This window comes from Mustela putorius, unplaced genomic scaffold, assembly GCF_011764305.1.
Source record: "Mustela putorius furo isolate JIRA1106 unplaced genomic scaffold, ASM1176430v1.1 tig00000145_pilon_pilon_pilon, whole genome shotgun sequence".
NCBI classification, from domain to species: domain Eukaryota; kingdom Metazoa; phylum Chordata; class Mammalia; order Carnivora; family Mustelidae; genus Mustela; species Mustela putorius.
In genome coordinates, this window is record NW_025421294.1 from 20778917 (window position 1) to 20793570 (window position 14654).

The following is a 14654-nucleotide window of genomic DNA, read 5'->3' on the forward strand; positions in this document are numbered from 1 at the left end:
AGGCAGCACCCAACCGACTAAGCCACCTTGGTGCCCACAAACATCCTTTTTAAAAATTTATTAAGTTTTGGGGCACCTGGGTAGCTCAGTGGTTTAAGCCTCTGTCTTCAGCTCAGATTGCCTTCAGTCTCAGGGTTCTGGGATCAAGGCCCACCCTGGGTGGCTCAGTGGGTTAAGCCTCTGCCTTCAGCTTAGGCCCTGGTCTCAGGGTCCTAGGATCAAGCCCCAAATTGGGCTCTCTGCTCAGTGGGGAGCCTGCTTTCCTCCCCCCTCCTGCCCCCCCCCCCGCCTGCCTCTCTGCCTTCTTATGATCTCTATCTCTGTCGGGTGAATAAATAAAATCTTTTAAAAATTTTTTATTACGTTTTTATTTTAGTTCGAGTGTAGTTAACATTCAGTGTTATATTAGTTCCAGGTGTACTTTTTCACTTTCTTTCTTTCTTTTTTTTTTTTTTAAGATTTTATTTACTTATTTGACAGACAGAGATCACAAGTAGGCAGGCAGAGACAGACGGGGAAGCAGGCTCCCTGCCAAGCAGAGAGCCCAATGCGGGGCTTGGTCCCAGGACCCTGAGATCATGACCTGAGCCAAGGTAGAGGCTTAACCCACTGAGCCATCCAGGTGCCCCACTTTATTTCTTTTGGTACTGCCATCCTCAGGACTGCCTTCTCCCATCTTTCACCTGCCCACTCCCTTGGAGATAAACCATTCAAGGCAGGGCCACTGCTGAGGAAACTCTTGGTCTCATTGAGATTAGAGTGGAATGCCATTGATTTTTGCTCCCTCTTCTTTTTCTTTTTTAATTTTTAAAAATTTAGTTACTTATTTAATTTAGTTATTTATTTAGTTACTCTCTGTCTTATGACAGAGAGAGCACACGCTGGTGGAGCAGCTGGCAGAGGGAGAAGCAGGCTCCCTGCTGAGCAAGGAGCCCGACCTGGGGCTTGATCCCAGGACTCTGGGATCATGACCCAAGTCAAAGGCAGTTGCCTAACCAACTGAGCCACCCAGGCACCCCTCCTTTTTCTTTTTTAAAAGATTTTATTTATTTATTTGAGAGAGAGTGAGCAAGAGAGACAGCATGAGGGGGAGGAAGAAGCAGACAGCTCTCTGAGCAAGGAGTCCAAGGTGGGGCTCGATCCCAGGACTACGGGATCATGACCTGAATCAAAGGCAGATGCTTAAGTGAATGAGCCATCAAGGCGCCTCCCCTCTCCTTTTCTGACTGTGGGTAGCAAGCTCTATGTGCAGAGGCAGAAGAGGCATCTCTCCAGTCCACATACTCAAGTCCAGGTCTCCTAGCAATGAACTCTCTTGTGGACCTTCCCTAAGGGCCCCTGGGCTCTAACCAGTGCTTGACCTGAATATGTTTCTCCAAATTAGGCAATGACCTTTTCAACTTAAAGTTGACTGCCTCTGTGGAAATGAACATTTCAAGTACTTTTGGAATCTGGGCTGAGTTTCTCTGAAAATATTTATCATTAAAGAGCCTTGCTATTGCTGGGGATACGCTTTCATTTCTATTTTACTAGAATCAGTGAGGCTTTAGGCAATGCTTGCTAGGGCTGCAAAGCTTAAAGTAATTACAAGCTATTACCTCTCCTCTGCCTTCAAACCAGGTTATAGGTAGGTCCTTTTTGTCTAAGCATCTCTCAGAGAGGAGCTCTAAGCCCACCAATTCCAAAAAATCCAAGCCAGCTTTCCTCCAGAATGAAGTATAGACTCATGACCACTTTGCCATAGCGCTCTCAGGCTACACGGGGAGCCTGTCATCTTTGAGCCAAGTCAGGTGGCAGACTTGGTGATTGCTGCCTTCCCTTGGTCCTTTGAGACATCAGAATCTTCCCAGTAGAAACCTGAATTTCCCTTTTGATAAGGGGTTTAAAAATTTAGCTACCAACCATGGTGTACATATACAACTAGGAGAGAAGATAATTAGGAAACTCTACTGTTCCATGCAACACTCTTCAACAAAAGAAGGATAAAAGGGTATTATTTTCCAAAGACACGATTCAAAAGTTGTTTCTCATGATGAAGTTTTCAGGGGCCAGTCTGTATGCTCTAGTGACACATTAAACGGATCAATGATAACCTAAGGAACTATAATGAGTATCCATTGCCTGACCTGCCTTAGCTGCTTCTCTGCCTCTGGGGGATTTGAAGGAAAGTGGAGCCCAAGGTAATAGTTCTTGCTACTCTTCTTTCCTCACTATACCCTCTAAAATGTATGCCCAGAAGCGTAAGCTGGAGTGCAGATGGGACTGGATTTTCAGGAGGCATATAAACTCTGTTGGTGGGTCACTTTTAAGGAAGAAATTTATTTATTTTGTATCATGGTCCCAACCCTCACTGTATTCTGCCCTGAGCTAATCAATCCTGGAAAAAATGGTGTAGAAAAACATGAGGGAGGTGGAGGAAACACAGGGTTGAGGGAAAGAACTATCTCAGAATCCATTTATTAAACAGAAATGTTGAGGGGCACCAGGGTGGCTCAGTTGGTTAAGTGTCTGCCTTTGGCTCAGGTCATGATCTCAGGGTCCTGGGATAGAGCCTTGCGTTGGGCTCTGGGCTCAGCAGGGAGTCTGCTTCTCCCCCTCCTTCTGTGCTCGTGCTCTCTCTCTCAAATAAAGAAATAAAATCTTAAAAAAAAAAAAAAAAACAAACCAGTAAACAGAAATGTTCAATTGTGGGAAAACCAGGAAATTTTCATGCTAGTTTTTCATTTACATGATCCTTAAAAATGGAAGGTGCAGGGTGTTCTTCTAAAGGAGGAGGCAAAGGTGAATGAATAAAGCAAGTAAAGACTTAAGTTTCATGGTTTCTAATTCCCCATTCCCACACACTGTCTTGCTCCTTCCCTCCAGGCCAGGTCAGAACACAAAACACGAGCTACAGAGAGAACTACAGCAGAACTGATGAGCCCCGAACCCCCAAAAAGTAAAAGTGCACCTTCCAAGGACTCACATTCCTCAGCTAGAGGCCTCTCAGCCTGGCCCTGAGCCTCCAGTGGCAGTGGAGGATGTGAATGAGGGAGCCGCCTCACACACACAGATTGCTGATCTCATTTTGTTTCCTAATAAGGATCTGTACACACCTCCCAGGACCGTGATTGCCATGACAACAGCAGAAGTTGAGGGTGAGCAGGTTAGTGGAACAGCAGGCTTTCTAAATCCTCAAATGAGGCCTAAGGCTGCACACTCACTCATGAAGTGGGAAAATTCGTGTTGGCAGCGCTCCTGAACGGATTCCGAAAAAACTCAAGAATCATGACTTCTTTCAGGAGAAGAGTCAGAGATGGATTCTACATGAAGCCCCTTCATGGAAAGGTGATTTTGCCAGAGAGGTAGGAAACCCTAAGACAAATAAAAGCACAAATCTCACTCCGCACCCCCACCCTGCATAAAACTAGGGCACATAAACTGTGTCCATCATCCACAGAGTAAAGACATCTGGCAAACCAGGGCAAAAATAATCCCCCAGGGAAAAGAAAAAAACAAAACCAAAAACAGGTGCATTAAGAAAAATCTTCAGAATAGAGCCTTCCCACAGAGACAGACAACTCAGAACAACTCAGACCTAAATTGTCAATGTGAAAGATAGACTCATACCTTGGAAAATCACAAAAAGTGCTACCATCTACCAAATGTTATTCTCCAGGTTCTGGAGCATGCATGTATTATCTCATTTAATTCTTGTTACAACCTTATTAGGTGGGCGCCACTATTATCTCCATCTTACAGGGGAGGAATCAGAAACCCTAAATAAGGGACTTAGAACAGCACAGCAGCCGAGCTAGAATTCAAAGAAGGGTTACTCTGACCTGGAGCCTGAACTCTTAGTGATTCTCTCTCTAATGTAGGGAAAGGGCTTCTGCTTCCTGCAAGAATCATGAGTAGATGCCTTCCTTGCACGGTTTCTGAGCCTCCAAAGATACCACACAACCTCAGGAATATTTCCTCTCAATTCTACACCAGTTCTTAAACTTTGGGGTACATTGGGAGAACATGGGGAGCTTTTTAAAACACAGACTTCTAGGCCCCAATCTGAGAATTTCTGACTCAGAAGGAATTAGTGTGGCTGCTCCAAGTACTGTACTTTGAGAACCACTGTCCGGTCACTCTAAACTAAGGTCCCCTAGGCCTCCCTGCCTTAGCCATCCGGTCTGCCTAATTAACCTTCCACTGCCTAGTCCCGATCCCCTGGGGTCTTCCTTGACAAGGTATAGTGTTATCTTTGGCAGTGCGGTGTGTTTTTGGAAGTCCCTGAGCGCTTTTGAAAATAGGATCTCCCACTCCAAAAATAATCTGTTGCCTGAGGTAATGAAAAGTAGAAAAGGGGGCCCGGAAGAAGCACTAGGGGATAGCAAAGCAGCCTGGTGCGCTGAAGCCAGACAGGCTCTCTCAAAGGCAGGGGCAGTCTTTTTACAACCTCTCAGGCTTCCCTCTTGGAACTGATCACAAGAGGGCACCCATTAAAACCTCTTCAGAACATTCACATTGAAAAAGTGAGAGTTGTAAACGGGAATGACTGGCCCTTTAACGCCACCCCCCCACCCCCCCACCCCCCCACCCCCCGCCAAGAAGCTGTAACTGGATGCTCTCCCTCCTCAGCCCATTTTCTTTCCTCTGCTCAGTCTCCCGGGAAGCTGCTAAAGAAGCCCTTGTCCTGGTCTGCTCACATAGAGGTGAGGCTGGAGAAGGGGGCCAGGAATCAGGATTAACCAATTTGATCCCTGACTTGTTTATCCTGCAAGAGACATCACCTGGTGATGTCCCCATGGATCCTTTCGGAGCGTGACATCTTATCCTAGGTTTTTGTGGACTATGAAGATAAATGAACGGTTCAGTGATAAAGCAAAAGAATGCATCAATGGAGGAGAAACAAGGAAGACATGTAAATGAGGATTGAGGCACAGACGGCCGCCTCCTCTTCACAGCCGCAGGCTGCAGCTCTTTTAGGTGTAAAAAGGTAGTGGTTCATGAGGGGGTCTCAGACACACGTGTAAGAAGACCCAGGCAACAAGAGGAAACCTTCTGGAAGCAAATGCACCTTCATCATGAGGCACTAAGGGCAACAGAATCAATGAAAGGCAGGCTCTTCTTGGGGTCGGAAATAAACAAGTTTTTGAAGCATTTTCCTTTTCTCTGTGGAGAGCTAAGGAAGCCTCCTCATTCCATCTCCGGAAGGGCAGCTGGGGTAGGGATGTAGGGAGAGTGCCTGGACTGTACAGATGTCAGGATGATCCAGACAACCTTAGAGGGTGTGTCTCTGGGTCCAGAAATGAGAATTACTGAATTCTGGCCACCAGGTCATCAGCCTAGGCCATGTCATGGGTCATGCAAAACCATTCCAGAAAAAATAAAATAAAATAAAATAAAATAAAATTAGGCATTTATTAACACCGTTTGTCAAGCACTATATTCAGTTCTTTCCTCTTTAGTAATCACGGCAATTCATGGGGTTATCACCACACCCAGTTTACAGATAAATAACAGTAATTGGAAAACATGAATTTAAGCAATTTGCTTTTGCTCACCCAGCAAGGAAGTCTGGAATTGCAATTTGATTCAGATCTGATTCCAAATCATGATCTTAATCCTTATGCCATATTCCTTACTGACTCAGCAGAACATATTTTTGAGTCCTAAAACCTAAAAATGTTGAAAGGACAGTGCAGAAAGCAGAGGGGCATTCCTTTAACTTCAAGTCACTGGTGAGGAGGTGTGTGGAAAAATATGGTGAGGTCACCCGTGGACTACGTGGTGGAAGATGGAAGCTGTGTCCAGCTCAGTCCATGAGGATGGTGACTCGTGCGTCTTGAGCCAGGCACAGTCCTGGACAGAAGGGATTAGACAATACTGAAGGGGAGCAATGGCGACTCCTTCCTTAACCAACTGAGCCACCCAGGAGTCCCATACTCCTTCCTTATCTTCTGTCAAGAAAAGGGGTTCCTAACATTCTTTCAGATCTGAAGTAAAGAGATCTGGGCCAGATGCAAATGAAAATACTGGCGGACGGTTCCTACTGCGCATTTGCCTAGGAATGTGCAGCCACCAGCATCATCAATGAAAGGCAGAATGTATTCCGACTTAGTTCCTGGCTCACCAGAGTGACCTACAAAGCCCCGCGAGAACAGGAAAAGCCCTAAAATGAAGGCAGGTGAGCAGGGCGTGGGTGTAGCTGCTTTCAGAAAAGATCTTAACATTCTAGGTGCCTCCCATGCTGCAGTACTGGGCAGCCCAACAGCCCTTCCTCCTCCATCACTTCTTCACTCCATCCCTGGCACTGGGGATGCAGATTTGTCAATGAACTATTTTATGTTCCTCTTCTTGCCATCTGGCAATATTACTCTCTAATGAATTGCTTTAACTTGTGCATTTTCTGTTGTGTGTGTGTGTGTGTTTTTTTTTTTTTTTTGACAAATGTGACTTTTAGTTGAATCATGCCACATTCATAAATAGCAATTGCTGGCTGATTAGAATCGATGAAAGCCCTTAGAGTTGCCAGCAAAAATGGGCCCTTAGCTGCACATGTTACTCGGATAGCCTAATCATTGAAAGGCACCTGATTATTTTTGGAAAGAATGTTTCACACGCACACTTGTGTCATCTATAATGTATCTGTGTATATATTTGAATTTGGATGGGTTCTTGCAGGCCAGCCATGCTAGGAATATAAGTGCTACACACACTTGGATTTGGAGCTAGACATACTTGGGTGTGAATCCTACTCTGCCACTAACAAACTACATGAACCTGGGTATGTTTCTTATCCTCTCTGTGTCTCCAGTTTCCCATATGTAAAATAGTCATAATAAATCCCTTGCAAGGCTGTCATGGGGGATAAATGAGATCACATGTTTAATGTGCTCGGCACAATGTTTGGGTAGATTATGGCTCAATAATCAGGAACTATCATCATCATCATCATGTTCTATTAATAGAGGATTATGATAGACACCATTTGCAGTCTCTGAAATCCTTCCTTTCTGAAAACTGTCACAGGGATGGGCCTACAAAGCCATATTTTTATTGTATGACACTGTATGATTAGAGGAGAATAAGGAAACTAAGGAATTATGAGCTTAAGGAATTTTTCTATGCTCTCCCAGCCACTGGGTTCTTGATCCAATCTAGCAGATTCTATTTCCTGAAAGTATGGATTAGAATCAGCCCTCACTGGTCCTCTAAACTAAGAAACTGTGAGACAGTCACGTGTGCAAATGTACATGTCAAGGCAGTAAAAGTCAGTCTGCAGAATGATGTAGGTATGCAGAAAGAAGCAGGTCTGACTTTGACCTGGAGTCAAAGAGAGTAGTACCTTGGTTTTTATACTTTCCACTTCCATGAGAAACTCCACTGCATGTATCTATCCGTAGATCTATGTGTCTCCCTTTTGCTTACCACTCTGAACGGGTTTGCAACATCTTCAATCAAAAGATCTTTGCTAACAGTGTCACCTCTGCACACGAGGCCACCAGATCTTCTCTGTGTGGCTCAGATAGCCTAAGCACATGAAAGACCCCTAGTTACTTTACAGTAGAACTTTATATACATGTGTACTCTTCTCTGTTTTTAATTCTTGAAGGACATTAAGTAGAAAATCAAAATAATCATGCAAGAGTATAAGGAAGTCATACATGGATGGAAAAGAAGAAAACTAAAAAGAAAACCATTAGCATTCCTGATCTTAAAAAACAAACAAACAAGTCATCTAATTGTCTTCTAGAACCCAGCAAGAAGAGAGACCTTGGGTCTTTACCTGGTGTTGCACTGGATACTGTTGGCCACTGCTGATCAGGCCCTCCTGGACCAGCCCGCAGAATGCCAGCCTCCTCCAGGTGCACAGAGCTGAGTAAACACAGAGACCCAAATAATGGTTAGACCATAAATGACTTTCCAGATCTTCTTCCACCCTGAGAAAGCACATGGCTCTCTGAAGGCAGCACTACGGCTAACACACTGTACTCATACTTGAAGCAATGACTACTGAGCAGTTACCTTACATAAACTGCAAAAGCATCATTGACTTCCTGCTTGTTATACTATTTGGGCAATAAACATGTTTTATCTTTGTGGCAATTCTGGTTGTCATTAATGCCACATGGTGTTCAGTAAATCTAATGGGAAGCCCATCAGAGGGCTAATGCCATTTTAACACCTTATTGCTGAACCAGATGAGGAGAACTTGTTCTCAGAAGCCCCAGGCCTCTCTTGCTGATTCTCTTGTTTCTGAGTCCTCTATAGCAAAGACGAAAATACTTGAAAATTATTTGTTGACTGTAGCATTATTCCAAATTAGTTACCCAATTACTTCTTAACGTATTTCATGTTCTACTCTTTCTGTATTTTTTACTTATAGACCACACACCCTATATTTCCTGGGACTTGAGGAAGCCTATCACCATCACTCATGGATCCCAATTCAGAAGAGATTAACTCAGCATGAAATATTGTAGGGAGTGAGGCATGAACTGGGACTCCCTTGGAGGCAAGCAGAGATAGAACATAAACGCTTCAGGAATGGGGCAAACATCATATTCATTTATATATGTTCAATGCTCACACATAGGAGACCCTCATATACTTGTGGGATGGATGAAGGAAGGAAGGAACAAACAGGACCGTAAGAGTAAACATCAACCCAAAGAATCCTCATCAGAATTAGAGGATTCTTTTCTTTTCTTTTTTTAATATTTTATTTATTTATTTGACAGAGACCACAAATAGGCAGAGAGGCAGGCAGAGAGAGACAGAGGGAAGCTCTCTGCTGAGCAGAGAGCCTGATTCAGGCTCCATCCCAGGACCCTGAGATCATGACCTGATAGGAAGGCAGAGGCTTAACCCACTGAGCCACCCAGGCGCCCCTAGAGGATTCTTTTCAAAAAGACATTGGTTCATCTTGCAAATTAAGTTACTCAAAATTTACACTACTATTTGAAAGGTTATGAGAGGCGGCGAAGCAGATGAACTATTGTGGGGGAAGCTCATCTATCAATTGAATATTCTTTCACTCTTGACTCTGAATAATATATCTAATCAAAATTCACTCATTAAGCTCTGCCCTACTGCAATTCTTCCCTTCACCTACATTCTAGAATCTTTCCCCCCAAATATTAATATCCTTCATGTGTTCCCAGATTCTTCCAGTAAATTCTATGGGTTCAGTCAGATTCATTCTGGAGATGTAACCACCCTGGAACCAGCTCAACTCAAAGCAGAATTTTCAAAAAAACAGTTACATGAGGTCTGAGGCCAGAACAGCCAAGAAGCCAAGCACATGTGTAAAAAGAGAAGAGTATTCTTTGAGTTTACAACTCTAATATATGTTCAGTATACTGTACTATGAGGAATAAGTTACATTTAACTGCACTTTTTAGTTCATTCCTCATCCTACTTATATCTTAGTTGAAACCTGAATAGGAACACACTTGCCCCCCCGCTTTGAAAATGGAGTAAGGAAGTGATATGTTTTAGCATTTTATTTCAAATGTAGCTTTAAAGGCACATCTCGTGGCTTTGACACTTTTCAAGTAAAGCACTAGTTAGTTCAGCCAGGAGAGAAAAAGCTGGTATTATAAACCATGCTTTTCCCTACTGCATGGTTTGCAGCAGTAGCTCAGATGCAGGCAAAAGCATAAGCTGGTCACTAACAAACAGGAAGAGCCCTCCTGCCACTAGTATTCAAACATCCGCACAAGTTTTTCTGGGCTAAAATTATGACCCAGGTTCCAATGTGACATCTCGATATGCCCACTACTGATCTTCAGGCCTTCACTGATTGGTTCTTGGTGAGAAATAGCACCCATTATAATGATCTCTGCTTGACTTATAATGTAATGCTTGAGACTATGTTAATTTATTTCACTTTAATGCATTTCTAAATGGACTTAAAACTAATTTTTCATTGACTTTTTTTTTTTTTTTTTTTTTTTAGATTTTATTTACTGGACAGAGAGAGTACAAGCAGGAGGAGCAGCAGGCAGAAGGAGAGGGAGAAGCAGCCCGACCTAGAGCTCGATCCCAGGACCCTGGAATCATGACCTGAGCCAAAGGCAGACGTTTAACCATCTGAGCCACCCAGGCGCTCTAATTTTTCATTAACTTAACACATACTTTGTAAGCTCTCCCTTAAGAGACTGATGTAGGTTTGTTAAAGATCTACTGAACTGTTGCCCAGACATTTTGAGGGGCTTAAGTTTAGAGTTCATTCCTCCCTTGAAACAAAATCCTTTTGCGGGTCGTGATCATTAGTTTCCTGGTTTCCAAAGACACTCAAAAGTAAAGAATCTTTTATTTGGCCCTATGGCACTAAATCAGCTCTGGGGATAATGGTAGTTAATCAATTACTGTCAAAGAGACAAAGTAGAGAAACCAAAATTATATTTAATCTGAGTCTTAGAGTCATACTATTACTCTACTTTCATTTAAAATAAGATAGATTTGGTCTCCAGATATTCAATAAAGGCCTTTCACATGGCTCATCCACTAAAGAGCCCACGCCATCGATAGGAACAAGAGAGTAACAAGATGGGAAAGATACGGAGATTCTAAAATGGATGAACATGAACAAGAATGACAGCCAGTTATTGCGGTTAATAGGATATAAGAGTCGACGTGTGACAGAAAACTAAGGTAGAAAACACATACTTATATTCGGATCCAAAATCATCAGGATTAATTTAAATAATTTAAAGAATTTCTAGGGGAGGGACAGAAAGTACAGGTGGGGAAGGGATAGAGGAAGTTGTAATTATTTCCCTACAGAACTTTCAATGGGAGAAAGTACCCAGAAGCCTGTCTCTGTAACTTAACAGGGAACTCTGATTTGCCAGCCCTTGATAAGCATTTGGCACTACTTCCAATGTTTCAATTAGAGATGTGGAGACAAAAGGAACTATTTTCTCCTGGAAAAGTATCTAAAACTTCTCAGTTTGACAGCAGTTTCCAGCCCCTGGACACAGAATGTGTCCGAGCCGTACAAAGTTAAAGTTCTCCCGACAGAAAGAAAAAGGAAGGAACTACATACCTGTGCATTCCTGCTCGGAGGGAGGCAGAGTAACGCCAGTCAGGGTTGGGCTGTCGAGGCTGCAAAAAATCACAAAGGGAGGTTTTGTTAATAAGGCAGAGTGGTGATTGCCCTGTGACTGATTAGCCTATTTCTGAAATATTTCTCATATCTGAAAAAAGTATCGAAGGAGCCATTTTATGGGCAACTCTAAGATGCTATCCATATATATATAGCACTTCAGGAGAAAATGAGCTCATCGGAGTCCTTCCACAGACTCCATATCATGGAAAAACCAGATTTAATGATGCTGTGAGGACCAGCTGTGTCTTCGCCTTGCTCAAAACAGGTCCATGTTCCTAAAGCAGCCCTAGAGGAAGGGCAGGCTATTTTGAGATGGGGAAAGCTTTCATTGTTTTGCCTTCAAATGCTTCACTAAAGGAAGTTCTCCCATTTGGTATTCTAGCTAGAACAGGGCTCAGACTCCATGAGTTCTGCTGGCCGGCCACACCGCAGAGGACTGCAATCTGCCGCCGGCTTTGCAGACTGCAGCATGTCCCACCCAGGATGGATGGGGCCCAGTCGCACGCCAGCGACTGAAAACTGCCTCTGCTGCTGCTTGGAGAGGAATCCCAGGGAGAGGAAAACAAACCACGACGGGAGTCTGAACTTGTTTTGCTACACAGTCCTTTTCATAAAATCCCACCCGCTCCCTGCTTTGCAGAGTGTTTGGCCTCCTCCCTCAATTACTGCTGCTCAGCTCTTACTGCTTAACAGGGAGTGCCTGAAATGCAAAAACGGTCTGGCTCAGTCTGCAGCACCTGTGTACGGGAAGGATCTGTCACCCTTTGTCCACAAACTGTCAATTCCAAGTGGAGAGGACGAAAAAGGAAAATATAGGCCCCTGAAGACTGTTGGAGGAGTTAGAGGTTGCGTAGAAGGTACTCAGGAATCACTGGGGACAAAACGAACCACCATCACTATCTGGTATGTATTAGCAAAAATTTTGTTATCAAAGAATCCTGTGAGGGGCGCCTGGGTGGCTCAGTCAGGTAAGCATCTGCCTTCAGCTCAGGTCACGATCCCGGGCGGGGTCCACAGGGCCCTGCTCAGTGGGGAGTCTGCTTCTCCTTCTGCCCCTCCCTCTGTGCATGCGTGCTCTCTCTCTCTCTCAAAAATAAATGAAATCTTTACCAAAAAAACCTCTGATGGATGTTCCCCGCAACATGTTTTCATGGGCAGAGATTAAAGTGGGCTCTGTCACTGAATACTGAAGTCTATTTGAGTGGAAAGATGAACAGATGGAGATTGTATTCTAAAAATTCCTCTGGATTATAATGATCATTTTTGTAGATACAAAGCCACAGAAATACCAATAAACTACTTCAAAATGTCAGTAATTCTAGTTCTTATCCTTTTTTTTTTTTTTAAAGATTTTATTTAATTTGACAGAGAGAGATCACAAGTAGATGGAGAGCAGGCAGAGAGAGAGAGAGAGGGAAGCAGGCTCCCTGCTGAGCAGAGAGCCCGATGTGGGACTCGATCCCAGGACCCTGAGATCATGACCTGAGCCGAAGGCAGCGGCTTAACCCACTGAGCCACCCAGGTGCCCCAGTTCTTATCCTTTTTATTGTTATTCAAAGGATGCAGAGTATTTCATAGCCACACTTTCCCACAACACCTAGGAAAGGAGTGATCAGCATCTCAACTCCCTGACAAACTTGCCGGTGACTGGAAACTTAGCTGAAGTCAAGGCCCAGAAAAAGCTACAACTCTAAGATACTTCACTGCAAATGTCCCCATACATTAACTGCCCTCTTCGGTCCCTTCCACTCTGCTGGCAAGATAGGAATATCATTCTTGGTGGTCAAATCCACAGCATTCTATGGATGTTCCATCTAAAGTAGCATAAAACTCTACAGATGAAACGAAAGGGTTCTCATTTTCTACTAGTGGTGTTGCAGTGACCAAAAGAGAAACGATTTGCAACTCATTCTGTAAAGCTGGAAAAACAACTAAAATATTTCCTATTAATCCAATTATCACCATCTCTCCCCTTACCATCAGCAGCACTAGTGTCAACGGTGAGAACCTTCCTTTAGTAAAGACTTGGATATCCATTAGGTAAATGTTGCCATTTTTTCTGTGATTGGGTAACATTTGTGATGAAAACTGCAGTGACTTCATCTTTGGACTGAAAGTACCAACCTTGTTTTGCTTAAAAGCACAGTTCTAGTAGGACTGACTGAGAAACTCAGTTCCCGGAGTGCCTGGGTGGCTCAGTTGGTTGGACGACTGCCTTCGGCTTAGGTCATGATCCTGGAGTCTTGGGATCAAGTCCCGCATCGGGCTCCCTGTTTGGCGGGGAGTCTGTTCTCCCTCTGCCCCTTCCCCATCTTGTGTTTTCTCTCTCTTTCTCATTCTCTCCCACTCAAATAAGTAAATAAATAAATAAAAATCTTGGGGAAAAAAAAAGGAACTCAGTTCACTACACAACCTCACTTCCTCAACTATAACTTGTCATGCTATTTTCTGTAATAGTTCATCAGCAACAAGGTGCTTCTCAGATTCATTTATCAGAATTGTAGTTATGACATATCTTATGGTAGTAAGACTGGGCAGGGAAAAGGAAAGGAAGAATATACAGTGTTTTAAGTTTCCACACGATATTAGGCAATAGGATAAGCACTCTAAACATACTGTTGCATTTACCCTAACACTTTTTTTAGATCATTAATTCTATGTAAAGTGTATCTGTTTCATCCATAAAACATATGAAGATCCTCAGATATTCATAATACAGAGCTATGTCCTCAGAGCTTCACATGGTTCAGGTATTGGGTAGGTTTTAAAAATGTTTCTGAACAAATAAACTATTATGCAAGAGTAACATTAATGTACTTAAATTTATAGAAATAAGAAATCTGAGCTTTAGAAAGATTAAATCACTTGCCTGATTGGTGGGTTTGGCTGATTGTTACATTTAGGTCTCCCTAACACAAAAGTTTGTGCATAAAAAAAAAAAAAGATTTATTTATTTATTTGGGGGAGAGAGAGAGAGAGAGAGAAAATGTGAGCCAGGCAGGGGACTGCGGGGGAGTGGGGTAACAGGGACAGAGGGACAAAGAGAGAGAAACTTTCGCAGACTCTTCACGGAGGATGGAGCCCATCCCAGGACTCTAAGATCATGGCCTGAGCTGAAACCAACAGCCACTTAACCCGAATGAGTCACTCAGGTGTCCCACAAAAGTTTGTGTTTTAGACTAATTTACATGGAATACATATATTGTTGACTCTTGAACGACATAGGTGTGAACTGTACTGGTCCACTTACATATCGATTTTTTTCAGTAAATACCGTATATAGTACTGTAAATGTATTTTCTCTTCCTTATGGTTCTCTTAATAACATTTTCTTCCCTCTAGCTGACTTTATTGTAAAATAAAGTATATACAATATAAATAACATACAATATATATACTATATATATAGTATAAATACAAAAATATATTTATATTTTTATATAAATATAAATATAAATTTTTATAAATATATAATATATTATATATAATATATATTTATATATTATATTTTTATATATTTATATAAAAATATATTTTTATATATTTATAATATATAAATATT

The 14654-nt window shown here is 42.7% G+C and overlaps 1 protein-coding gene across 1 annotated transcript in view; it reads right to left on the reverse strand.

Annotated features, from left to right (window-relative positions):
• LOC101678316 (protocadherin alpha-13) overlaps positions 1-14654 on the reverse strand; it is a 102665-nt gene that overhangs the window by 24098 nt on the left and 63913 nt on the right. The window contains 2 exon segments of the mRNA XM_045075387.1: positions 7763-7851; positions 11030-11088. Coding sequence (XP_044931322.1) covers positions 7763-7851; positions 11030-11088 — 148 coding nt within the window.